Source organism: Leptidea sinapis, chromosome 5 (genome assembly GCF_905404315.1).
Source record: "Leptidea sinapis chromosome 5, ilLepSina1.1, whole genome shotgun sequence".
In the NCBI taxonomy this organism is placed as follows: domain Eukaryota; kingdom Metazoa; phylum Arthropoda; class Insecta; order Lepidoptera; family Pieridae; genus Leptidea; species Leptidea sinapis.
In genome coordinates, this window is record NC_066269.1 from 9,929,400 (window position 1) to 9,956,452 (window position 27,053).

At 34.6% G+C, this 27,053-nt stretch overlaps 1 protein-coding gene across 1 annotated transcript in view; it reads right to left on the reverse strand.

Annotated features, from left to right (window-relative positions):
• Positions 1-27,053, reverse strand: part of LOC126980181 (scavenger receptor class B member 1) — a 169,494-nt gene that overhangs the window by 90,149 nt on the left and 52,292 nt on the right. The window contains exon 2 of the mRNA XM_050829787.1: positions 14,034-14,201. Coding sequence (XP_050685744.1) covers positions 14,034-14,169 — 136 coding nt within the window. The 5' untranslated portion in view covers positions 14,170-14,201. The remainder of the gene's footprint in view (positions 1-14,033; positions 14,202-27,053) is intronic.

Sequence of the window (27,053 nt, forward strand, 5' to 3'; positions counted from 1 at the left end):
ACACAAAAATATCATCAAAATCGGTCCAGCCGTCTAGGAGGAGTTCAGTGACATACACACGCACACAAGAATTATATATATAAAGATAAAGTGAGATGTCTGATATAAAAATAATGTTTTGTATCATACCTATTTCTGTATTTATATTAGAACTACGAGTATAATATATGAAACAGAGACCAATTTAAAAAAAATATTGTTTTTTTTGGTTTGCTCCGTAATTACTGAAATGGTGATTTGGTGATAGATGATTCACTTGCAATCAACGATCTCTAAATTAACTGGCAAAAAACTCATAAGGAGTGTACCAGTGGGAGGCTCCTTTGCACAGGATGCCGGCTAGATTATGGGTACCGCAACGGCGCCTATTTCTGCCGTGAAGCTGTAATATGTAATCATTACTGTGTTTCGGGCAAATGAGACGTAGCATCTTGTGTCTCAGGTGACGAGCGCAATTGTAGTGCCGATCAGAATTTTTGGGTTTTTCAAGAATCCTGAGCGGCACAGCATTGTAATGGGCAGATTGAATTATCATCAGCTGAACGTCCTGCTCGTCTCATCCCTTCTTTTAATAAAAAAACGTTTAGTTTTTTTTTGTAAATGAATGTGGACTTTGGGTGATAAATGAAAAATTCTGAATGAAAATCTAATTCTGCGCACAATTTTGAAACATATAATAATCAAATTAATGCTCAATAAGTAAGTAAATCATTTATTGGCGATGGTGTATGTCTTAATAACAGACAACTAAATGGATATACTTATGATGAAATAAATCAACTCTTGATAGCCTGCTCTGGTTTATGTACTCAACATTAATTGGCATTGGATAAGTTATTGACTAGTTCAAATTAAAATTTATTTTAGAAGTCAATTTTTTTCTAGTAATACCTGCTACGAATTCGGTCTACAAAAACTGACATAGTGTTCACGCGTCCTTATCACAAACGACCTCAGATTATGGCGTGTCTTTTGCACAGTTTTCCTTGTGTTGTACACATACAAATCTTGTAATTGGTATCGCTTACAATAATTTCCGGATGTGTCTTAGTAAAATATATTATTATTATTATATGGAGCCTCGTACTTCAGGGACATGGGTTATGTTGGAAAACAGTCGCTGAAGCATTAGGTCGTGAGTTTGATAGAACAGTAGAAAAAAACATATTTTGCAAAGTTGATTGCTATTACAACTGATATTTTTTTAAAGTACAAGAAATAACATACTTTGAAAAATAAACATCTTTAATGTGAAAGCTTATTCAGGCACGCTAAATACTTCTGCTATGAGGAAAGAAGCCCACTTTTATTAAATTATATTAATAATGGTTTCATCTTCTCCGTCGAAACCCTCTTAAAAGAGCGGTCGTGATTGTCAAGAAGTTTCACTAGGGGCAAATGTCTCAATTTTTCGCCATCTCTCTCTCTTAGTCATCTCATCCGAGTGCGCTATGTTTTTTTTTTGTCGAAAAGGAGGACAAACGTAGGGGTCACACCCCTCCACACATTCTCTTGCAACACCAGAGGAATCACAGGAGCGTTGCCGGCCTTTAAGGAAACTGAACGCGCATTTTTTGAAGTTACCCATGTCGTATCGTCCCGGAAACACCGCACAAGGAAGCTTATTCCACAGCTTTGTAGTATGTGGAAGAAAGCTCCTTGAAAACCGCACTGTAGAGGACCGCCACACATCCAGATGGTGGGGATGATATTCTTATTTGTGGCGTGTCGTACAAAGGTGGAATTCGGCGGCAGGAATCAGGTGTAACAGCTCTTCGGAACGCTCCCCGTGATAAATGCGGTAGATGTACAGGGTACATGACCGCATTTATCACGGAGAGTACACTCATGTACAGGGTCGGCCACAACAGACTTGATACTCACCCGTCCATCGCATAGGTGACCTTCTACCCTGTCTAATGCCTTTCACTTGACCCTAGACGACGAGGTTTCTTAAGGACTGGCTGCCTCGTCTCTATACGTATCCAAACATGGCGAGGATGCGGGACTGCACTACGGAAGATAAACGCTGTTTTATATTTAGTCTGAGCTGGGAGTTTCTTATCAGTCCTTCTCCACGTGCATAGCCCCTGTACCAACTCATGTAGCTTCATGACATTTACAAAATGTTATTGCATTATGTTGTCATTCCCACTCCCTATGGTAAATAAATATATTTCTATTTCTGTTTCTGCAGTATCGAAACGTTCGTGCAAATATGGTCAATGATACACGAAGCAACCTTCTCACTTCTCTCTCCTCACTTCGCACTACATTTCCAGAGCGTCTATCTTCTTCTTTCCAAACTCTCGTTATGTCCACGTTTCGGTGGAATACAAAAATATAGGTAATGTTGTGGTAATGTCAGCGCTCCCATATGCCTTGTGTTTTTGACTTTTTAACCGCCTTCAAAAAGGAGGAGTAAACCGAGGAGGTTTACGCTGAGATTTATGATCCGATTTACGTAATTCTTCTTTAGTTCGTTGCGGAATAGATGCCATTTCGTCCCATAGTTTTGGCCAGTCATTTTCATTTTATGAACATTTATAATAAAAGTATTTTATTAAGATTAAAGGTTTGCAAAAGATGTGTATTAAATTAATTTTTTTTTGCTTTTGATTTTATTCGCTTTCTTGTATCTTCATTTCAGATGTTATTCGCTCTCGTACTATTCCTTTCTGTATACACTAGTATATTGTAAATCTGTGGATTTTTGTAATTGTATCCAAAAATCACAAAGTATAATTTCTACAGTAATTCGAATTCATCTCTAACACTATCACTCACTTTCCGTTGATAGATAAAATAAAAAAGAATCAAATATATCCGTTTATATTATCATGCCTTATCACCGGAATAAAGTTATGCAAACCTTGAACTAAGTTATTGATATTACATTTATTTTATTTCCTTTGATAACACTTATAAAGAGTCGTGTTCCGATTTGCGATAACCATGTCAATGGCTTTTTGACAAAGGCGGCAAAATGCAATTTATGAAAAGTTAATATAAATCAATTTTAAACCGACTTAAAAAAAGGACATTTCCAATTCGACTGTATGTTCCTGGCTTGTATGTAGCCATTACGTAAAAAATAAAATCTTAATATATATAAATTACGTTTGCCCGCGATGGACTCATAAACTAATGAACGGATTTTAATGGGGATGCATGGAGTGCAATTTAGTCCAACTTGAGAGATAGGATAGTTTTTATTTCGATTTGGGACTCATAATTATTTTTATTTCAAATATTTGTTTTGTATGGACATTTTCTGTGAGAGAATTTATTGACGCACGGTTTGACAGTTCTGCTGTGAAACAATTTCATTATAGTTAACAACAGGGAGCAATGAGGTTCTATAAACTACACATAATATAGAACGCCATTGACAGGGAGCATATTTTACAAAATAATTCTTGGTGTTATGAAATATTGTTGACAAATTCATAAAAAAAAAACAGTATTTTATTTATTATGCACAGAACGACGTCTGTCAGGTCAGCTAGTAAACTATAATAATTAACATAACGTAACATCTTCTTAAATGAGATCTATCTATTCAAGTTAATTAATAATTACATAGTCTCTGACATCCTTCTAGCAAAAATCTATTTTAATGTTCCTCGAGCCTCCTCACGTTCTCAACGTACCTTTTATATACCACTTTGTAGTACAAACTATGCTAAAAACACATTTATAGGGAGATCGTGTGATTATTACAAATATTCATTAAGCAGCTTAGGATATTTTTCTGTTACCCATTTCAAATATAAAATAATACAATAGTGCTAAAAACTAATTGCTCCAACCACACTAATGTCACCTTAGTAACGTATTAGAATTACTCTTTTGACTGTCTTAAAATAATATTTGGGAAAATGCACATGTAAATAATTATATAAATCACCCAGCAAACGTTGTATTGTCGATATTAAAATCGCGATACAAAAGTAACTGTTGATCGTAGATTGGTGAAAATTTGAACTTGTATGTATTTTTTAATGCTGACTCATATGCAAACAAAATTTAAAAAAATTAAAAAAATATATTGGCATGGACTACCCTTAACATTTAGGGGGATGAAAAATAGATGTTGACCTACCCACTATGCACAAAAAATTTCATGAGAATCGGTCAAGCCGTTTCGGAGGAGTTTAACTACAAACACCGCGACACGAGAATTTTATATATTAGATAAAATTCTATAAAGTATATAGTAGTAATAATATTATATTCTTAGCTTAAAGTTTATTTTAAATTATTGTCACATTTTTGGTACTTTGTCACCAATCGTGTTTTAAGTTTACTAGTAGGTATGTCTAATATGTTTACTTTACATCGAAATAATTAATGGAACTGCTAGGTCTGTTTGAAATATATAATAAGTAATTATTAAGCTTGAATACTGACTGTTTATTTCCTGAAATAAATAATTAATCTTAACATAGGGTGACCCGTACCACAGTATATATGTTACACAAATCTTAGATTAAGGATTGGTCTCCGCTGCGCTCCAACTAGATACGATACTATGAGTAAAAGCTTTTTTATTACGGAAACTTATTAATAAAATACAAAAAACTTACTGATGATATATGAGGTCCCAGTGTCTTTTTTTTTCTTGTAGTATTATTTTTACAAAGTTTTACTACGCAGCCCGTAATATTAGTTTCAATTATTAGCAAAGTTTAACAGAACATATAGCACGTCAACGTTACACATTGTTCGAGACGGGCTCGAGCACGCCCACTTGGGCGTAGAATTAGTTGCCGCACTGTTATTTTTGGAATCGATCTCCTCCCGCCGTGGCCCCGTTCTCGCCTCGTCACGTCGTGCATGCGACAGAAGCACATCTCACCTACAACTATATGTATGCATGGCAGAGGTCAACATGATATATAGGTCATATAGAATACATTATGAAGCTGGCCTAAATATCTTGTGATGTAAAAGGGACTCAAGACTTAAAAAGCGCTTGCAAACTGCTTTAAGCGCGTCCGCTGGCATTTGACATATTATAATTGTATAGTTCTACAAAAATATTCTTAGTACAAAAACGCCTCTTGGCTTCCGTCCGAGCGCTCTTACCAACTGAGCAAGCCGTTCGAGGGACGCATGGTTGGTAAATCTCACTATGTCCTGTTTAACTCTCAGGTTGTGATCCTTAAGACATCTAAAATAACATCCGGGTATCGCATATTTCTTATAGGTCACAATAACTTATCAAATACTCAATAAAATTTATGAGCAGTATTATAAGGTTCGTATATTGTTTCCTTAGATAATTTATACATCTAGATAGAGTCTCTTTCTGTTAGACAACCGTTGAAACAGGAAGGTTTATAACTTTAGTGTGCGTGACAAGCTACGTCTTAAACTCGCTATTTGTATGTCACTTTGTGTTAGTGTGCGTGCATTGCTAAGTGTTCGGAAAAGCTGTTTCACCTGATTCCTGCCGCCGAATTCCACCTTCGCACGACGCGCCACAAGTTAGGTTATGATCCCCACCATCTGGATGTGTGGCGGTCTTCCACAGTACGGTTTTCAAGGAGCTTTCTCCACGTACTACAAAGCTGTGTAATGAACTTCCTTGTGCGGTGTCTCCGGGACGATACGATATGGGTACCTTCAATAAAAGCGTGTACACCTTCCTTAAAGGTCGGCAACGCTCCTGTGATTGCTCTGGTGTTGCAAGAGAATATGGGCGGCGTTGATAACTTAACACCAGGTGACCCGTACGTTTTTCATAAAGAAAAAAAAAGATTACTCCAAATACAGGGTAACTCATTTTTTTAGACGTTTTCACAACTGTCACAGTCTATCTGACGTATATACGTATATATAAATGATATAAGATTGTTTCTAATGGTTAAAAACTACGTCATAATCAAGACAAACTTGCTATACATAAAATATCATATGCCTATTCATTATGCTGAAGTTTTGCGAACAAACTAAGATGGCGGATACAAAAATGATCACCATTTTTATTGTACTATAATACATTTGACCGTTCTTTATAGTTCAATTTCAATTTCAAATTCAAATATTTTTATTCAAAATAGGATACGAAATCACTTATTGAATGTCAAAAACAGACTGCCTCAGACCTGAATATCGTACAATAAACATTTATAATAAAAGAACCTGAGGTTGTTCGCTTCATTCCCAGTCTGTGGTATTATTAAGAAAATCGTTTATGTTATAGTACCCTGTAGCCTTCCCCACACAAACGTTTTTTAACAATTCCTTTGAATTTCGTCACAAATTTGTTTTGTGTATTTCTCGGATCATATTGTAAAAGGATATATCGCCCAATGAATGACTTTCTAAGTCGACTTAATCGATTAGTAGGCATAACAAGTTTATGCTTGTTAGTATCTATAATCAACCTGAAAATATAACGCAAGGCAGTTAAGTTCACAGTTTGGTTGTAAATAGTTCGTGGATGAAAGACCGCACCGTGTGTAGTCTAAACAAATATAATAAATAGGAAAGGTATAATTGTTTGCATTGAATAGGCTCCGAAAGTACTGAACCGATTTGAAAAATTATTTTACTGTTGGGAAGCTAAACTATCCCCGGGTAACACAAGCCATATTATGTTTTTCAAAAATTAGGTATCCTGAAACTCCAATATGTACCTGAAGGTGTGAAAAAGTACCTGAAATATTCTCTACATTTTAAACGATTTGCTTAAATAATGTTTTTTTCCCTTTATAGTTATCTTTTGGTATTTGCGTTGTGTTAATGATAATTTCCTAATACGTGGGTAACTCTGAAAATATTTAGAACTGTCCAGTTAGAAACATTGCTAATGAAAACTTTTTTTAGACTGTGATAGGCTGCGATTAGCATTTCTTAATGAAGTCCCATCTCGTGCCGCTATTTACAATAATGGTTTAACGAGCTTAAGCGTGGACGTAGCAATCTCAATGATGATCCGCGTGAGGGACGTCCTTTAACAGCGACTACTGAAGATAACATCAGTGCTGTGCGACGCATGATAGAGGAAGATAAGAGAGTGACCTATCAGCAGGTACGGGCAAGCCTAGGCATTGGTATGAGTCAAGTTAAAAAAATATTACACAATTTGTCCTTGCACTCAAGGTCCTTTAGAAAAAGAACATTTTTTGTACATGACTGTTTGCTGCCGAAAAAAAAATAAAAAAATAAATGATAATGATAGAATAAAATAATATACTACGAGTTTGCGGAACACATCACTAATTAGAAAAAGTGTCGCGACAGCATATGTTATAAGTATTCTTTTATTTTCAAAATTAAATTGAAATGTCGCTCAGTTCTGAGTGTTTGCGGACGAAGCCGCGGGGTATCAGCTAGTATGTGATAAATCAATCGCGTTGTGTTTCGATTTTACAATAATCTCAATCTGTCCATGACCGCACGTTTTTGCAATACGCTGACAAGTTGCATCTCCATAATTAGAATATACTCGATATTTTGTATTACAACACTAGTAATAGCTATAAATGATTAATGTGTATAAGGGTCAACGGTAGTGACGTGTCAATGTCGCCATGTTTGTTCTACGTAGTGACGTGGGTGTTTATCGATGAATGCTAATGTTGGTACTATATTAAATAGAGTGTGTAGTGACAGTTAAAAAGAAGTTTTATTTTATAAGAAAGAGGACAAACGAGCATCGAATCAGCTTCCAGATAGATCCTTCCACAAGAAGATGGATGAAAGATGAATGACTTGACACTATAAGTTTGATATTTTACGATAGTTAGATCTATAGATAGATTAAATCGAAGTTCACGATATTTGATTGCTTTTTGCTTAAACACTTCAAACATATCTGTTTTAATGGAAGTATTGGTATAGTTAAAAGCTATGTGTTAACTCCATCATTAGTTCGGATGTAATTTGGTCAGGAATACCAGTGAAAAATAAGAAGGTTTTCATCGACTGAAAGGGAACAAGTCAATCAGGACTAATCTACAAGCTATAAAATTGACATGTAGGTATTATATTGTAGGTTGTATTTAAGTCAAATATTTGTTGAAGATCTGATTTTTACACTGTTCTTTTGTGGTTTCTACACTATTGATATAGTTAGACGGATTTCTTTTCAAATGGTCTAGGCCACGTCCATAAGTAATTAATTTAAAACCAATGGTAAATTTCACATGCCAGATTAATATTAATTATTTTTATTAATATTATACATCAGCATTACTCGGCTGAACAATCTTTAGACATTGTTCAAATCGTAACTGATCTAGAGTATAAATGTTAATCCCATCAAAATATGTCAATAATAATACAAGTTATTTTTATGTAAATCAGGGACGAGACGAGCAAGACGTTCCTGGAGTGATTTGACGCGATGTTGTTGCTGAGCTGATGGTAATTGATACGCCCTGCCCATTACAAAGCAGTGAAGCTCAGGATTATTGAAAAACCAAAAAAATCTGAGAGGCCCTACAACTGCGCTCGCCACCTTGAGACATAAGATGTCAAGTCTCATTTGCCCAGTAATTTCACTAGCTACGGCGCCTTTCAGACCGAAACGCAGTAATGCTTACACATTACTAATTGCCGGCAGAAATAGGCGCCGTTATGGTACCCATAATCTAGCCGGCATCCGGTGCAAAGGAGCCTCCCACTGAGTCCCATAATAATACACTATTTGATACTTAAGGTAGTATAATATAGGTATTAGAGTTTTCTATTTCTGTGACATATAAAATTTACAAAAACATGGCGATTAAACAAAGCGGCCAATTGTTTTTTGTATTTTAATCCACTGTCTAAGTATTCCATATTATGAGTAAGTTAAATGCAAAAAATAACTTAAAAAACATTACTTAAATGTGACATTGTGTGTGAAATATACCTTTGCCAAAAACATATAGCTTGCAAGATTACTGCTAGCTTTTTTTATTATTATTTACTTATTTTTAGGGCTTTACAAAAAATAATTATTTAGATTGTAATTACAATATATAGTATGTATTTGTATGCCAATTATCGATTCACTTAATAGAAAATATTTTATCTAATATGTATCAATTCTTAGTCAATAAATGGTCTAAAACAATAAATCAATTCAAAGTATCTTAATGAGCACAACTAGCTCGAACTAAAACAGCTGATATAATCTATTGTGGTCGTTGTGTAATAAACCTTTCGATATTTTGTAAGAATTGGTATAATATAGTTAGTATTAAAAATCACAACTCCATTTAATATACTATGAACCATAAGGCTTATGGTTGTATCATATAAAAAAGATAATTTACAATCCGGAAGTACCTACCAATTTTATTTTTCACTAAATTTTAATATAATTTATATCATTTATTAAAGAAAAGGCAAAAGCTTGGTTGTGGCTCTTCATTTAGGCCTTCTACAAAATAATTATTGCTATCAATTTAAGATTTTGTATTACTGTCCTGAAGAGATTAATAAGTCGTAGTTGAAATAGTTAATAGGTAGTTCGTTGCTGCGTTGAAATTAATTGAACGTTTGATTTTTTAAAACAAATATAACTTTTTATTATAAAATTTTATACATATATTTTTATTATAAACTCAGACATAAAACAGAAAAACATGATCTAACCTGCCAAACGTTGCTTCTCGATCTTGCTCTTGATAATAGAAAAATGATAATTTATATAGAAAAATACACATATATCCTACAGTATGTATGAAGTAGCATCAAGGAAGTCGGAAAAATATATGCCTCTAGAGAGATCAAACAATTTTTATTCTCCTTAAGATTTGGCCGCTTGAAAAAGAGGAAGATGAATTCTGAAGTAACATTATTCAATTCAAATTTCAAAATGAGTTTTTTTCTTTAAAAATCCTATGAAAAAAATTCTGTAACAACACACACATATAGTCGAAGTAACGAAAATGATGAAGAAATTTAATTTTCAAATATTAAGTGTACTGAAGAAAGAAAAGAATAATTTTAAAGAAAATTCAAGTAGTGTGAATATACATGAGTGTTTTATATAAATCTTATCTACATGCTCTAAGCAACAGGCTGGTGTGACAATTCTAATAAGAATTTGAACATTTCATTCGTATTACTAGAACATTCACAATGTTGTTGTATTTAATTCGGATTTTAATTTATCATATGTCGATATGCGACGTAACATCACTAGTGCTATATTGATGCTAAGAAAAAATGCCGTTAAACCACTTTCGACTACGAAGGCCCTTTCAAGGGTTCAGTATGTCATTTATCAAAATATAAATTATGTGATACAACATTATATGTATCATAGGAAATTAGGCCTAACTTCATGGTTGGTATACACCAACGGAAATTTTTACTGCCGTCAGTAATTTTTATATACCTAAGAGGGGGCAAACGTTCAACAGGCCCAAATGATGAAAGTGATAAAGCAAACATCTATGAATATTCGCAGAGCCATAGAAAAATAGATACATTACCGGCTTTATTAGTTCGGAATCTCTAAGTCGTATTGGTTCATGAATACTGTACTTGGAAGGTGCCGGCTAGATTATGAGTAACACAACAACGGTGCCTATTTCTGCCGTGAAGCAGTAATGTGTAAGCATTATTGTGTATCGGTCTGAAGGGCGCCGCAGCTAGTGAAATTACTGGGTAAATGAGACTTAACATCTTATATCTCAAGGTGACGAGCGCAATTGTATTTAAGTTAATCTAAAAGTAGAGCAGCTGTAGTGTAGCTTAGGCTGCTATATTAAAGGAATAAAGGATTTGAGTAACGATGCTCCAAAGTGCCAAAGACGTTAACAGTTATGTTTTAAAGTAACTATTTTTTCTCACGCGATTGTTTGCGATGCACTTACCGCCTTAATGGCTTCGGAGTCTCTATGTCGTATTGGTTCAGGAATACTGTAATTGAGAGGCTCCATTGCGCAAAGTGCTGGCTAGATTATGGGAACCACAACAACGGCGCCTATTTCTGCCGTGAAGCAGTAATGTGTAAGCATTATTGTGTGCAGGGCGCCTTAGCTAATGAAATTACTGGGCAAATGAGACTTAACATCCTAAGTCTCAATGTGACGAGCGCAATTGTATTTAAGTTAATCTAAGAGTAGCGTAGCTATAGTGTAGCTAAGGCTGCTATATTAAAGGAATAAAGGATTTGAGTAACGAAGTCCTAGAGAGGTAAACAGTTACGTTTCAAAGTATCTATGTTTTCTCACGCGATTGTTTGCGCTAACAATTTGTCTTTGTCTGGTATTTCATTTCCTCTTGAGTTTATTTAACTGGTCAAGGCGAAAGCGTCTTGCCCTGCAGAGTCACTTTGTGGAATCAAGTACCGGATGCAGTTTTCCCGAACCAATACGACTTAGGGACCTTCAAGATAAGAGCTTACTCGGTCAAGATAGAGGCCAACCTGTCATATTTTTCATACAAACCCTCGTATGTTATTAAGAGCTTTAAACGCATCTTTCTTTAAAAAAAAGTACTGATAGATATCTTTAAGTTTATGTTTAAGTTTCTATCGAAGCAGAAAATACCAAAATTCAAGAAACAAATTTAGTAGAACCCTTCAATTATCTGCCTTTTTGCACAAATTTTAATTGAACTTTGGGCGTTCATAATTTACTTATAAATTGTAAAATTAAAGAAAACAGTGCGATAGAAACCTCGCGCATGTAATGGAGATTCTATATGATAAACATTAGTTTTACAATTTTGTAAGGGTTACCCAAAAACACATATTTCCTGGAAGAAGTTTTTTTAGAATTGTTGGACACTATTTTTCGTTAAATGTTATCGCTTTCTCTTGTTTGCTGTCAGCAGGTGGTAAGAATTGGATGAAACAATATGCATTTTGACCGGACTGAACCGGGAAAAGTGCTCTTAAAGGCTGGTAACGCAACTCTTGAGTCCTGGAGTTGTCTCACCAGTTTCCACCACGTCAGCTTTTTGCCAATTTGCTACTATTAAATAAAAAAGTAAACAAAAACATTCAACAAACAAACAAATTTTACTACACAAAAAGTAATAGATAAACATTACTGTGCTTTCAATGAATCTAGCCTTAAATGAGGCAAAGCCTCTACAAGGTGACAGACAAGAGATTGTCCAACAGCGGGTTTAGTAGTCGATGATTTATAATTTGTATGAAATAGTGATTGTGCTAACAGACAGATGCTACCTACTGACACAGTATTGCATTTCAACTAATTGCACATCGGTGCGTGTTGCAAAGCAATAGCAAAATTTTCATAACTTATATGCTTGACGTAAGTCATAAGCGAAAGCGAGCAACCACCACCAAAGGGTGTAATCTCGCGATACATATATTTATGATGAAAATAAAGCATGGAAAGTATTATCTCCGCTAATGAATTAGAACAACTTTAAAAAAACTTTACAAATGGTTTTTTTAGGTCCATAGTATATTTATAAATTGATTCAACTTTTCTACCCGTATATGTAAGTAGTAATGTGGTGTTATATGTTAATGGGGCGCTTCTGGCTCTATAATAGTCTAATCTTAATAAAACTGTCATCTAAATATTTTTATAAAATTAAACGATATGTTTGAGGGAAGGTGAGAGTCGGGGCTATCCGAGGTTAAGTGATCACCGCCACTATACACTCTTATGGTAAAGCCCGAGTTAAGGAATCCCAATATTCACAGATTAGCTTGGCCAACAAGAATAAAAAAAACTAAACACTTTATCTTAAGGTTGTACGTGATAGATAGATTCGCATAGCCATTGCATATCTTTCTTTATATTTTGATGGAGAATTTGAAGATTGACTTTATAGGTGTAAAAAAATATTTTTACACGAATAAAATGCGTGTACTAACTTATTACTGTCTTATCATAATTGAATTTAAACATTAATTATCTCGTAAAATTAATAATATTTTTATATCCCGACGCTGAAGATAGTCTTATTTATAGAACACAGAAAGATAGGTATTAGTTAAAAACGCTAACGCTTATAAGTTACAGCACACAGCGATTACACGCGATTTTAAGAAATGCATACAAAATCGATGTCAGTGTTATTTTATATTACTTAGTTGATTTAATAAGATATGTTATAACGTCATAGTTCACATAATAACAAATCAAATTAAATAACTCTTTTCATTTAGGTCAAGGAAATGATAGTTATGAATATCAAAAGTTTTTTCTCTTTACCTTTTTCTTCCACTAGAGAAGGTCGAGCTTTAATGAGAAGAAGTGGCAAGAAACTCATTGCCACTCTTTAAAATCAACATTTACAGCTTCATCTTTGTATAAATTATTTTGATTACAATCGATGTAATTGTGGTAATGCAATAAAAATACTCAAACTTCAAATACTAAACATGTCCTCTACATGTCTTATCTATTTAAATAAAAATGAATTGCTGTTCGTTAGTCTCGCTAAAACTCGAGAACAGCTGGACCGATTTGGCTAATTTTGGTCTTGAATTATTTGTCCAGAGAAGGTTTAAACTTAATTTTAGTTACTATGCTTGGTAGATTAACTACAGCTGTTAACTATCTATCAGATTATTGTTATGTAGATTGATAAACCTTAAGTTTTGTTAAAAATTAAATTCTCAACCTAACCGCATCAACAAAACAAAACTAAATATAGTTTATTTTCTGATAATATCTTTAAATTGATTTACAGACTGTATCATAACTGTGTGTGTCTGTCAATATCAAATTGAAACCTTATAAATAGCCAGTATTTCAGGATAACTCTGTTTTGTAAGTAAGCAACATCATGTGTAATTAAACGAAAATAATAATAAAATTTCATTCATACCGAGTATTTATTTTTATTTGTTTTAATGAAAAAGGATTCTTTTTTTTTAAGTTTATATTATACAAAAGTTTAGGTCATTTTTCTATCGATTGAGGCAGTACGAAGTCTGCCGGGTCAGCTAGTAAATAAATAAATGTAAATGACACAGTTCAGAATGGCCAATTTGTAATAATTTCGTCATTCAAGTTTCGTATAATTATAAATTAAAAAAAAATATTTACATCCCTGTCTCCTAATACGATAAAAATTAGGTACCCACTTACCATGATTTAATTTTCCTTGTTGTGATATTAACATACTAAGCGGCACCGGTTTCTTGTCTCCAGATATCCGCGGATTCAAACCGAATAACCGGTTTCGGGCGGTTTGCCCAACCGCCCTGTATTGCTTGTGACCCATTTTTCTTATCCCTTTTTGAGACACATTCGGATCTGTAAACAAAATTTACTATTACAATTTTTATTAGTTAGCTATTCATTACAAAGACACGGCTAACTCAATTCAAAATTTTGACCGCAGTTGCTTGCATAAATACCCTTTTTAGGGTTCCGTAGCCAAGTGGCAAAGAACGGAACCCTTAAAGATTGGTAATGTATGTCTGTCTGTCCGTGTATATTATAGACACTTTGACCAAAACTATAAGGACTAAACTGTTGAAACTTGGTAAGTAGATGTATTCTGTGAACCACATTAAGACTTTTACAAAAAAAAAAAAAAAAACAATAAATTTTGGGGGTTCCCTCCCCATACTTAGAACTGAAACTCAAAATGCGTTTTCTCCAAACCCACACGTGGGGGTATCTATGGATAGGTCTTCAAATGATATTGAGGTTTCTAACTTAATTTTTTTCTAAACTTATTCTGTTTGCGCGAGAGACACTTCCAAAGTGATAAAAAGTGTGTAACCCCCTGTAACTTCTAAAATAATAGAATGATAAAACTAAAAAAAAAATATATGATGTACATTAGGTAATGCAAACTTCCACCAAAAACTGGTTTTAACGAGATCTAGTAAGTAGTTTATTTAATACATATAAATGATGAGAGCTCATTTGCACTGCATGATTTTGGGCAAAGTTTTTTTGCCTTTTCCATTTAAATATTTTAATATCATTTTACTTTCTATGTAACTTATATATTATTTTACTTGCTGCTACAGAACCCTTCATGGGCGAGTCCGACTCACACTTGGCCGCTTTTTATCATTTAATTAAAAATGTATAGTTTTCACACTTTTCCCTATACTTGCAGAATAATTCGGTATTAACTACTTGCTAAATTTCATAGTTCTAGGTGAACCGAAAATACTCTATAAACTGTGATTCCCTTGGGAGTGTCGAAATAAACATATTTTGCGGCATAAGCGACCGTATCTTTTTTTTCGTTAACTTAGAAGTTTGATTTTTTCACAGCTTCAGAAACTATAGACTTGAGTATATCGTTACAATTTCAACTCGATATCTCTACGTGTTCCCGAGATAAAGGGTCTTGACAGAGTGACGGACGAACGCTGAACCAAGTGTTCCAATAAGGGTTCCATTTTTTGCTTTTGAATGGAAACCAAAATTTAAAAAATTATAATAATTATAATTTCGGTATTCGAAACCGTAACTTTATAGTTGTTCAAGTAAAATTCAATGAAAGTAGTTAAAAAAACTTAAAAACACGCCTCGGTTGAAGAGATAATGGTTGAAATTCAAAATGAACATCAATTCCTGCATTATAGATGATACGATTATTATTACGACGAAAGTTGAAAAAAATATATAAATTAACAAAAATCTTATTTTGATTCGAATAACCTACTTTTTTTTACGGCGCGCGACGTTCTGGTGGTGTGGAACGCGCGTAAACCAAAATGTTCTTTTTTTGAAATTCATACAGATGCCACGCATCGAGCAATAAGAATGTGGCTGTCTGTTAAAACTCTTTGAGCATGAAGGGAATCAAAAAAAAATAGGAGTGTTGTAATGAAATTCAGTACAACATTACAACACTCTTTTGGGTGATGTAATGGTTATTAGAACATTGGGTGTTTTAATGTTGGCAATAAGCTAACTGTTTCAGAATCTTTAATAGAGGATTTAAAGCATGGGTGTAGATAAAAAATATAACACAATTCACTTTAAAAGACTTAGCAATTTTACGGAGCCTAGTACTATTTACATAACTCCATTGTTATCTAAATTAGAATTTTCTTGAAGAGACAAGAGCCGTTACCGAAACACGTCGCCTCAGTGCCTTTTCACATGGTAACGGCCTTTAAATCCCAAGAAATCACCAAAATAGCGCATAATTCAAACCATATGAGAAGAAAATTCATTTTCTCTTTACATTTCTATTTTTTATAGACAGTGCGAAAAAAATATCACCAGAATACCCCTAGCTCTTAATTTACGTCTGTAAAGCTAGAAAGGTCAATTCGGCAGAATCACTCCTTTTATATCTCAAAATTTAGTGCTCATTTAGTGCTAATTTAGTGCTGATAACAGATATTTGGTGCTGTGATAGGGGGACTAAAAATGAGAACAACAGTTGGAGCCATTGTAATTTTCAATCAATCTAGATAAAATTGTACGAATATTTATTAATTGTAAACTGTCAATATTTATTTAACAAACTAACTAAACTAAGAAAATTGTATTATGTTTTTGATAAATTAAAAATGCTTCTAATACTGAATTGATACTATGGCGATCTTGTGCGAGAGAGGTAACCTAGCTCCGCTCGATTCCTCAAGGTCATCGGCACTGTCCCTAGCCTTAAGTAGAAAAAGTATTAGCTACAATGACAGTTTTCACATAGCACCGTGCCGAGATCGTGTGTCACTCTTGCCTATCTAGGTACTTTAAATACGGTTTTCACGCGGCAACCGTCCTTGCGGTAATGTATTGACTTGTAAAGCCTCGTTCACATGAACGCATCACGCGGTTTTCAAGAAGCTTTCTTTCACGTACTACAAAGCTGTGGATTGAGCTTCCTTGTGCCATGTTTCAGGGACTATGCGCCGTGGGTACCTTCATAAAAAGCTTAAACGTCGGCAACGCTCCTGTGATTCCTCTAGTGTTGCAACAGAATATGGGAGGCGGCGATCACTTAACACCAGGTGATCCGTCCGCTCGTTTGTCATCCTTTTCCATAAAAAAACGCAACCCGCAACATTTTAGTGTCGATTATTAGCAAAGTTTAACACAAATTGTTCGTGACTGGCTCGAGTACGGCCACTTAAACGTAGTATTAGTTGCCGCACTTTGCGACTACGCCTGCGGTATCTAGGGGAGCGCAACGGAGACCAATCCTTAATCGAAAGGCATACATAAAGATATAATAGTTTTTCGCAAATACAGTTTTTTTTTATGGAATAGCAGGACAAACGAGCGTACGGGTCACCTGGTGTTAAGTGATCACCGCCGCCCACATTCTCTTGCAACACCAAGGAATCACAAGAGCGTTGCCGGCCTTTAAGGAAGGTGTACGCGCCTTTTTTTGAAGGTACCCATGTCGTTTCGTCCCGGAAACACCGCACAAGGAAGCTCATTCCACAGCTTTGTAGTACGTGGAAGAAAGCTCCTTGAAAACCGCACTGTGGAGGAGCGCCACACATCCAGATGGTGGGGATGATATCCTAACTTGTGGCGGGTCGTGCGAAGGTGGAATTCCGCGGCAGGAACAGATGTTTTGTTTTTTTATTTTTGGAACTTAATGAGTAGGTAATATATTATAGTCTTATATTATAGTTTTACATAATGGTCTTATTTTAATTGTAATAAATAGTCTTGTTTATAAGAGTGGAACAGATAGTTAATTGTAAAAGGATATAAAGCTTACTGAGAAATATTTAAATTAATACATGGATGTTATTATCGGATCTAGACCAAATTACAATGGGACCACAGGGATAGCACTAGCTTTCCAATAAAAAAAGAATTATCAAAATCGGTTCACCCAGTCGTAAGTTTTGAGAACATAAACAAAAACATACCGACGACTTGAGAACCTCCTCCTTTTTTGAAGTCTGTTAAAAATACAAAATACTTACTGATGATATGTGATCGCAGTGTCTTTCTTATTTCTTTTAGTATTATTTTTGCTAAGATTTAATACGCAACCATTTTAGTTTCAATTGTTATTAGCAAAGTTTAACAGAACATGTGGCACGTCAACGTCACACATTGTTCGAAAATGGCTCGAGTGGCGTGCACTTGGGCATAATATAATTTGCCGCACTTTTCGCCTACGCCTGCGGTATCTTGTTGGAGAAGAAACCTTAATCTAAGGCATAGGTACATAGAGACATAACAGTTTTTCCCAATTACAGCTGATGATTTTTTCTAATACTGTGGAACTTGATCAGTATATAATTGTCTTATGTTAATTATTGTAATAATCTTGTTTACAAGAGTGGAACAGATAGCTAATTGTAAAAGGATATAAAGTTTACTGAGATATATTTTAATTATAGTAAGAAATAAGTAGGGTAAGATAAGGTTTTATATAATTATAAGTAAGAAGGTTTATGTGGCTTTAGAATAGAATATACTTACAATAATTAAAAATAATTATTTTAAATAATTTGTTACTTTAAAGTGATATCGTTCGCTTCTGGTATTAATAATACAAATTAAATTATCTTAATATATTTACTTTGTGCGTCTGTTGTAACTGAACTCCTTCGAAACGGCTGGACCGATTATGATGATTTTTTTGTGTGTTCCAGTGAATTTGAGATTGGTTTAGGACGGAATTGAGATATTATAATATAATGTAAAAATATTATATATAATATCAGTCTCCTGCTCATGTGTATGTTAGTGAACTCCTCCTAACGGCTGGACCGATTTTTCAAATTTAAGACTTGTGTACAGGAGAACGTCTGTCCACTAGTAATAATATATTTATATCATCGTATAAAATCTCTAACCAACTGAGCCAACCGTTCGAGTGACGCATGGATCCTAAATCTTGGCCACTCCATATATCTCAAAGGGTTTATACAGCGTTTTCGTTGAAAGCTCCTAGTCGGCTTATTAGAACGATTCTCGAGAGAGACGCTATCTATTGGTGAAAACAGCATGAAAATCGGTTCAGTAGTTTTTGAGTTTATCGCGACAGATGCGGCGGAGGACTTTGATTTATAGTATGTAGTTATGTACCAGTATTGGAGCACATTGATAGAGTTTTAAGGCGAAGTGCAGTGGATATGAAATAATATCAAAACAAATACAAAATTAACCCACTGAACCCTTGGCGAAAGAATGCAACTCACGCTTGGCGATTTTTTTACACGCCAGTACATCGTTCCGGCGTGTGATTTTAAAACCTGTTATTTCTAGAGTGTGTTAATTTTTGATAAGTCATCTTACGATTTGAAAGTGCAACCATATGTTGTCCATTATCGTGCAATCAATGTATTGCGGTTACTTTAATTGAATGTAACTTATAACACAAAACAAGTGTTTTTACTTTTTTTTTTAATGTTTTTTTTTTTTTATGATAATAAGGGATGAGACGAGCAGGACGTTCAGCTGATGGTAATTGATACGCCATGCCCATTACAATGCAGTGCCGCTCAGGATTCTCAAAAAACCCAAGAATTCTGAGCGGCACTACAATTGCGCTCGTCACCTTGAGACATAAGATGTTAAGCCTCATTTGCCCAGTCATTTCACTAGCTACGGCGCCTTTCAGACCGAAACACAGTAATTCTTACACATTACTCCTTCACGGCAAAAATAGGCGCCGTTGTGGTACCCATAATCTAGCCGGCTTCCTGTGCAAAGGAGCCTCCCACTGGTAATGGATTTGGTTTGGATTTTTGATTAATTTACTAGTGGGAGGCTCCTTTGCTCAGAATTCCGGTTAGATTATGGGTACCACAACGGCGCCTATTTCTGCCGTGAAGCAGTACCTGATGTGTAATTACTGTGTTTCGGTTTGAAGAGCGCCGTAGCTAGTGAAATTACTAGGCACATGAGACTTGACAACTTATGTCTCAAGGTGACGACTGCAGATGTAGTGCCGTTCAGAATTTTTGGGTTTTTCAATCATCTTGAGCGGCACTGCATTGTAATGGGACAGGGCGCATCAATTACCATCAGCTGAACGTCCTGCTCGTCTCGTCCCTAATGTTTATAAAAAAAAACATTATTTTGATTCCTCTGGTGTTGCAAGAGAATGTGGGCGGTGGTGATTAGCATCAAGTGAACCGTACGCTTCTCCTCATCCATAACAATGAAACCACATAAACGTTATTAACAATTCTTTTGATCATGTTGTATACATCGCCCAAAAAAACACTTACTAACTCGACTAACCGCGTTGTAGACATAACATCTCATATCTCAAGGTGACCTTTCAGAATTTTGAGTTTTTTTTTATGAAAATATGAGATGAGACGGTAACGGATGTATGAGGTAATTGATACGCCCTGCCCATTACAGTGCAGTGCCGTGAAAATATTCGTATCGAATAAGTCTTTAACAAATAACTTTTGAAAATTTCATTCATATATTTATAGTAAACATAGTCACGTTCCTCTGTCTGTGTGTATATCCGCTAACTCCTAAAACAAGCTACGGATGTTGATGCGGATTTTAACATAACTGAGATAATAATTTATAACGGATGGTTTATATGAATCTATACTGTTATAAAGAGGAAGGATTTGATTTTTTGTGTGCATTTACACGGACGAGTAAAAAAAGAAGGACTCCGCGCCGTGATATTAAAATGTAAAGCACCTTTATGCTAGTGTGTGTGCGGTTACGGGGGATACTAGTTACACAATTTTTTCTCCCTTAAATAATCATATATGGCTACAAATACTTTTATAGTATTATAGTAGTATTATATAGTATATTTTTACACCTTTTCACATAGCACGATGGCATTTTTAAAATATTTTATTGCAACGCAAACTGATCTGTCACAGACGATGGCAAATCTGATAATGGCGGGCGATCGGCTTGTATTAGTGTAAGTGTGTGCGTGGGACTATGTATTTACACGTTGACCGGCTTGTTTTCATGCTTCACTGTTATGTAAGGAGACACGGAGTCCTTTTTTTATTCGTCCGTGGTGCATTTAGTAGGCTCCGAAACTACTGAACCTATTTAACCTGGATAATATAAATAGTAATAGCTGTTCCTTCTAAACTCGAACATATTAATTTTTTATGAAAAAAACATGTTCATGTGCTATATATTAATATTAACAATTCTAATTAACTTATAAATAATTGACTATATTTGGCACAATTAACATATAAACATGTACGTTCTAGGTTATCGGGAAATCAAGTAAGGTAAGCGTATTCGCTCATTTGTAATCTCACCGTGAGAGAATCGGCTACTTTTGTCCCGTATGTCAGAGACTAAGAGCGAACTTTTCATCTCGGGAAGTAGGTCTTAGGAATATTGACACTGAGCCGAAGGCGAGAGTGACGATCGCGAGTGGCAATGTCCTACTTACTTACTCACGTGGTGCGTCTACGATTTTTTTCCCACTTGGATGAAAAGCTCGCTTTTAGTCCCTGGTACGAGGGACAAAAGTCGTCTTGCCGGGAGAGAATCGGCCACTTTTCTCCCTCGTACCAGGGACCTAAAGACAGCTTTACATCGAGGTGGGAAAGAAAAGGATTTTACTATTCGTGTATTGCATTTATTTTTCAGCTAGATGGTCGCGTTACCGATGCCTTAAATAAATAAAATAACAGTTTAACGCATTTGATGAAATAGATACGGTTGACAACCCTAGCTGTAGGAGAGTATGTTGATACCTTGTTGATCCTCCTATCTAACATTGACGGTTAAATCGTCAGAAATATATAAGAAATCGGTAATAATTTTTTCCTTGACCGAGTTGAGCCGTCGCGCGCAAACATTACAACTAGATGCCCGTTGCTTATTCAACCGTAAGTCAATATTCAATCTATTGACGTTATCAATAAGCAGGGCCGACGTCTCTAAGCAGTTAAATACTCCGTAATGCGGTGATACGTTCTATGGTGCCTTGCCTCAGGATTCTTGTTCTTTTCCAGTGGGAGGCTCCTTTGCACAGTATGCCGACTAGATTATGGGTACAACAACGGCGCCTTTTTCTGCCGTGAAGCAGTACTGTGTTTCGGTCTGTAGGGCGCCGTAGCTAGTGAAATTACCGGGTAAATGAGACTTAACATCTTGTCTCTCAAGGTGATGAGTGCAATTGTAGTGCCGCTCAGAATTTTTAGGCTTTTCAAGAAACCTGAGCGGCACTGCACTGTAATAAGCAGGGCGTATCAATTTCCATCAGCTGAACGTCCTGCTTGTCTCCTCTCTTATTTTCATAAAAAAAACTCAAAATACTGAAAGGTCACCTTGAGATTAGATGAAGATGAGATGTTATGTCTACAACGCGGTTAGTCGAGTTAGTAAGTCCTTTGTTGGGCGATGTATATGCTTTTACAACATGATGAATAGAATTGTTAAAAACGTTTTATATTCGTATTTTCTCACATTAATTTGTAAATCTAAACATACCTACTCTATAAATGCAGTAAATATAATTTAATTGGAGTTACTATATCCAATGTTTTTCTTTTATAAAAGACCTCAACGAGACTCAGAACGGTACAAAGTTAGAAAAAAAATAACATATTCTTTAAATTAAAAAAAAACTTAACCGTAATCATACAAAAATATACCAAAATAAAATACATAATTAACTTAAATATATTAATTTTCCATAATATTATCATTTCGGAACAACCTGTAAGAAATCTAGCAGCCGCGCGCTAGCGTAGGCACTGACATTTGACATTCGTGTCGTCTAATGCGACCATGTAAAGGGTCATTGAAATTTTGTTTCCTTAATATATAATATTTTGTTTGTTTGAAAATTTGAAAATTTCAATTATTTACTTTAAATTTTAGAATTATTTTTTTTACGATTAAGGTTAGATAGATCTACCCGTGTGTTCGTTTAATGTCGACATGATAGCGCCACATTGTATACAAGTTGTTGGAGATACTTTATATCTTTTCACAGATTTTTTTTTATGAAAATACGGGACGAAACGAAAAATTCTGAACGGCACTAAAATTGAGCTTGTCACCTTGAGACATAATATGTTAAGTGTCTTTTGCCTAGTAATTTCACTAGCTACGGCGCCCTTCAAACCGAAACACAGTGTGTTTACACATTACAGCTTCACGGCAGAAATACGCGCCGTTGTGATACCCATAATCTAGCCGGCATCCTGTGCAAAGGCCCCTCTCACTCGTCTCTTGAAACTAGAAAAATGACTTTATCTAGTGCACTTTAAGAAGTATTTTTGCATCAGACAATTGTTTATAAGTAGGTTTTTACTTTTGTGCAATTATTTTATAAATCACAAAATGTAATTATTTTTATTAAGTTTCACCAGATCTATTACAAATTTGTTTATACAAGACAAGTGATAATCCGGCAAACATTGTTTTAATTATAATAATTACATTAAGTACAGTTACTCATTGTATGAATTATCATAACATATAATGAAGTATTTTCTTTGATTAATAATGTAACTTTAACGCACAAATCTAATGTAAAAACACAGGTAAAATTCCACGCGTTTTAATCATTTAAAAGTGTTTTATTTAAATATATTGTAATGAAATGTCATTGACTGAATTATTTATATAAGTAAACCTAATGCCTATACCTATAGGTATTTCTTAATAAAAAAAATTGGTTCCGGATCAGTAATCACCAACATCTCATATGCTTACTAAAGCCTTCCCCGAACACGCTGCATCTTATGGTACAAGTATCATTCCGATCGCTTCAGTAGTTTTCGCAGAATAACCGAAGGAAAAATGTCACAGAAACCCTGCGAAAAATGGCGCGTTTCAGTAGCTGAAATATTTTGGCCGAAAATAATATTTATTCTTTAATTCAACAACAATGTTATCAATGATAATAATATTGACACACTCTTACACAAAGTATCTTACCCCAAACTAAGCATAGCCTGTACTATGGGTACAAGACAACGACATATTTAATACAATAAACTTACTTAAACATACATAAATACATATAAACATCCATGACTCGGCAACAAACATCCATATTCATCAAATAAATGATTGCACCTACCGGGATTCGAACCCAGGACCTCTAGCTCAGTAGGCAGAGTCAGTAACCACTGGGCTATAGGACGCGTCCATAATTTGATGTGTATCTCATTCATATAGTTACCATATTGAAATTGTACATATAAGTCTTATTTTTTTTAAATAAAACTAACGACTATTGTACGTGATTTCCGCTGATTACTTGGAGCAGACGAATGGCGAAATAACTAACAGCCTCTCACACAAAATCCCGTTGTTCTGACCTCATTGTATGTGTCTCTCTCATAACTCATAATTCCTAGAAAGTTATTGACGAATGCGTCTGTATAATGTAAGAACTACCGACAATTTTTTAAATATATTAAAATCGTAAATAACTAAATCTGTACCTATATTGAATATTTTTTTTAAATAATTCTTGCTATTTGTACAACAAACAATGAAAGAATGCAAAAAGGGCTTTATAGAATTTTTTTATTTTACATGAATGAACAAGATAGCGGGACAAGGTATAAGGTACATATAGTTAGGTGAAAATTATATATAACGTGGGATACTATTTTTGTTTAATTTTGGCTGCTTTAAAACGTCCACGCGAACCAATCAGCAGCTAGGTTTAAAATAAAATTTTACTGATTAAAACTTACTTAATGAAAATACGGGATGAGACGAGCAGGACATTCAGCTAATGGTAGATGATACGCCCTGCCCATAACAATGCAGTGCCGCTCAGGATTCTTGAAAACCCCAATAATTCTGAGCGGCATTACATTTGCGCTCGTCACCTTGAGACATAAGATGTTAAGTCTCATTTGACCAGTAATTTCACTAGCTACGGAACCCTTCAGACCGAAACACAGAAATGTTTACACATTACTGCTTCACCGCAGAAATAGGCGCCGTTGTGGTACCCATAATCTAGTTGGCATCCTGCGCAAAGGAGCCTCCCACTGGTAACAAGTCCTATATGATTTAATGATCTCTATACATATCGTGTAAAATATAATTATGGATACCACGCTCGTAATCAGCACCGGCGTACCTCGCGCCCTCCGCCCTGTTAGCCCGCGCACTACGAGCACAAATCCGCAGTGTGAGACGGGATGTTACCGCGAACCCACTACACTCACCCTAATGAAGGACTTCCAAATGATCCTAAATTAGTCGGTACCTACACCGATAAACTGCGAGTAAATCCGACTTAAATAAATTCCTTTTGGTTAAAGTTGAATCAATCAATAAGACAGGAGAAACGGATAAAGAAAACCTAACATACGTTTTTTGCACTTATAATAAATGATAACATTAATCCCACATTGAAATCCTTTGTAGAATATTGTGATACCTCTTTCTATTATATTAATCGACATAATAATATCTTCAAATAATCTATTTAATCGTTATCTGTGTTTCTCTGTTTTGATTTTTTATGTTTTTGTTTCTGTGGAATCTAATATCTTTAAATGAGCAATTCTTATATATATATATATTCTGAATCTCGGAAAAGGCTCCAACGATTTTAATAAAATTTAGTATACAGGTAGTTTCGAGGGCGAGAATTCGACCTAGCTAGGTTTCAATATTAAAAAATGTAATTTATCCGTGTTTTATATATATATATATTATATACACAAGACTATAATAGCTCAGATGGGACATTGGGTGATCTGGAAAACAGAAGACCCTGTTTCGAATCCAGATGACCTATAGTATTTTTTTTTTTCAAGTTTTGTACATTCTTAAAAATCCGAGCAAGGCTCGGTCGTCCAGATATTATTAATAGCAGCAAATGGAAGATATAGTTACTACGTCTTCCAGTATCTAGTGGTTATACCATTATTTATGTATTATGCTTCGTTATACGTCTCTATTACTGTGATTACCATTATTTCATTTTTTACTACAGCCAAATGACCGGAGAGCTAAGGCATTCACCTGATATGATGCAATCGTATACACATTGATTAAGTGGTTTATATTTTAAAGTAATTATTTATTTGTTGTAAACTTACAGTATTACACAAAGCGCTTACAAGCTCAGCACAGAAAATACGAATAAAATAACAAAATTTGATTTAAAATTATATGTAAGATTATAATGATAAAGTAATACAAAAAATGTTAAGTTTTATATATATTTGTGGTTTTCAAGTAATTTTCTTCCACGTACCACAAAGCTAACCGTCTTAAGTGCCGGCAACGCTCCTGTAATTCCTCTGGTGTTGCCGGTTACCAGGTTCTAGCACGCTCGTTTATCCTCATTTTTAAATAAAAAACAAAGGAAATACTATACATAATAGCGTTGTGAGGAATTTCTAAATTTGTAAAGTATATCGTATGAAAACAAAGCCGAAATACGAAACATGCCACAAATTACACGGTAATAAACTTAGACAGCTATATCTATACATTGCCGCATTTGCTTCAGTTCTTTATAATATTCTAGGTCAATAAGTAGCAATGTAAAACATTTATTCACTTCAGGTTTGATACACGACTAGGGAGAAAAGTGTGCATACATTATATTTATATATTACTAGCTTACCCGACGGACGTTGTTCACTACCTAATCAATAAAATATTGTTTTTTTTATGAATTTTTCAATAATATTTTATAACATCAAGAATTATTTCGTAAAATATGCTTCCTGTTGCTCTAAGTATATAAAAAATGATTCACAGCAGAACTGTTTCACCGTGCGTCAATAAATTGGCTCATAGAAAATATTATGTCGATACAAAAAAAATATTTTTAATAAAAATTATTATGAGTCCCAAATCGAAATAAAAACTATCCTATCTCTCAAGATGGACTAAACTGCACTTCATGAAGTAATCTACATCAAAATCCGTTCATTAGTTTAAGAGATCACTGGAAACAAACATCAGGACACTAGATATATATAAAGAAGATAACAGGCATAGTAAACTGATATACAATACCAAATACAAGTTTAAAATAGACAATTATAGTAGTACAAAAAAAATTGTCGTAAGTCCTAATTTTATACAGCCATCACTTTAGTCCAAATGTACATTTTACACGTCGTGTAAACAAGCAGTTTATTTTGCTTAATGTTCAAAATGATAATGTTGCAAATGAATAATATACACGCGTTTTTTTATGTGCCTTATATTAGCTTGAACTGTATTTTATAGCGGAACTCGTAAAGTATATCTCGCTAC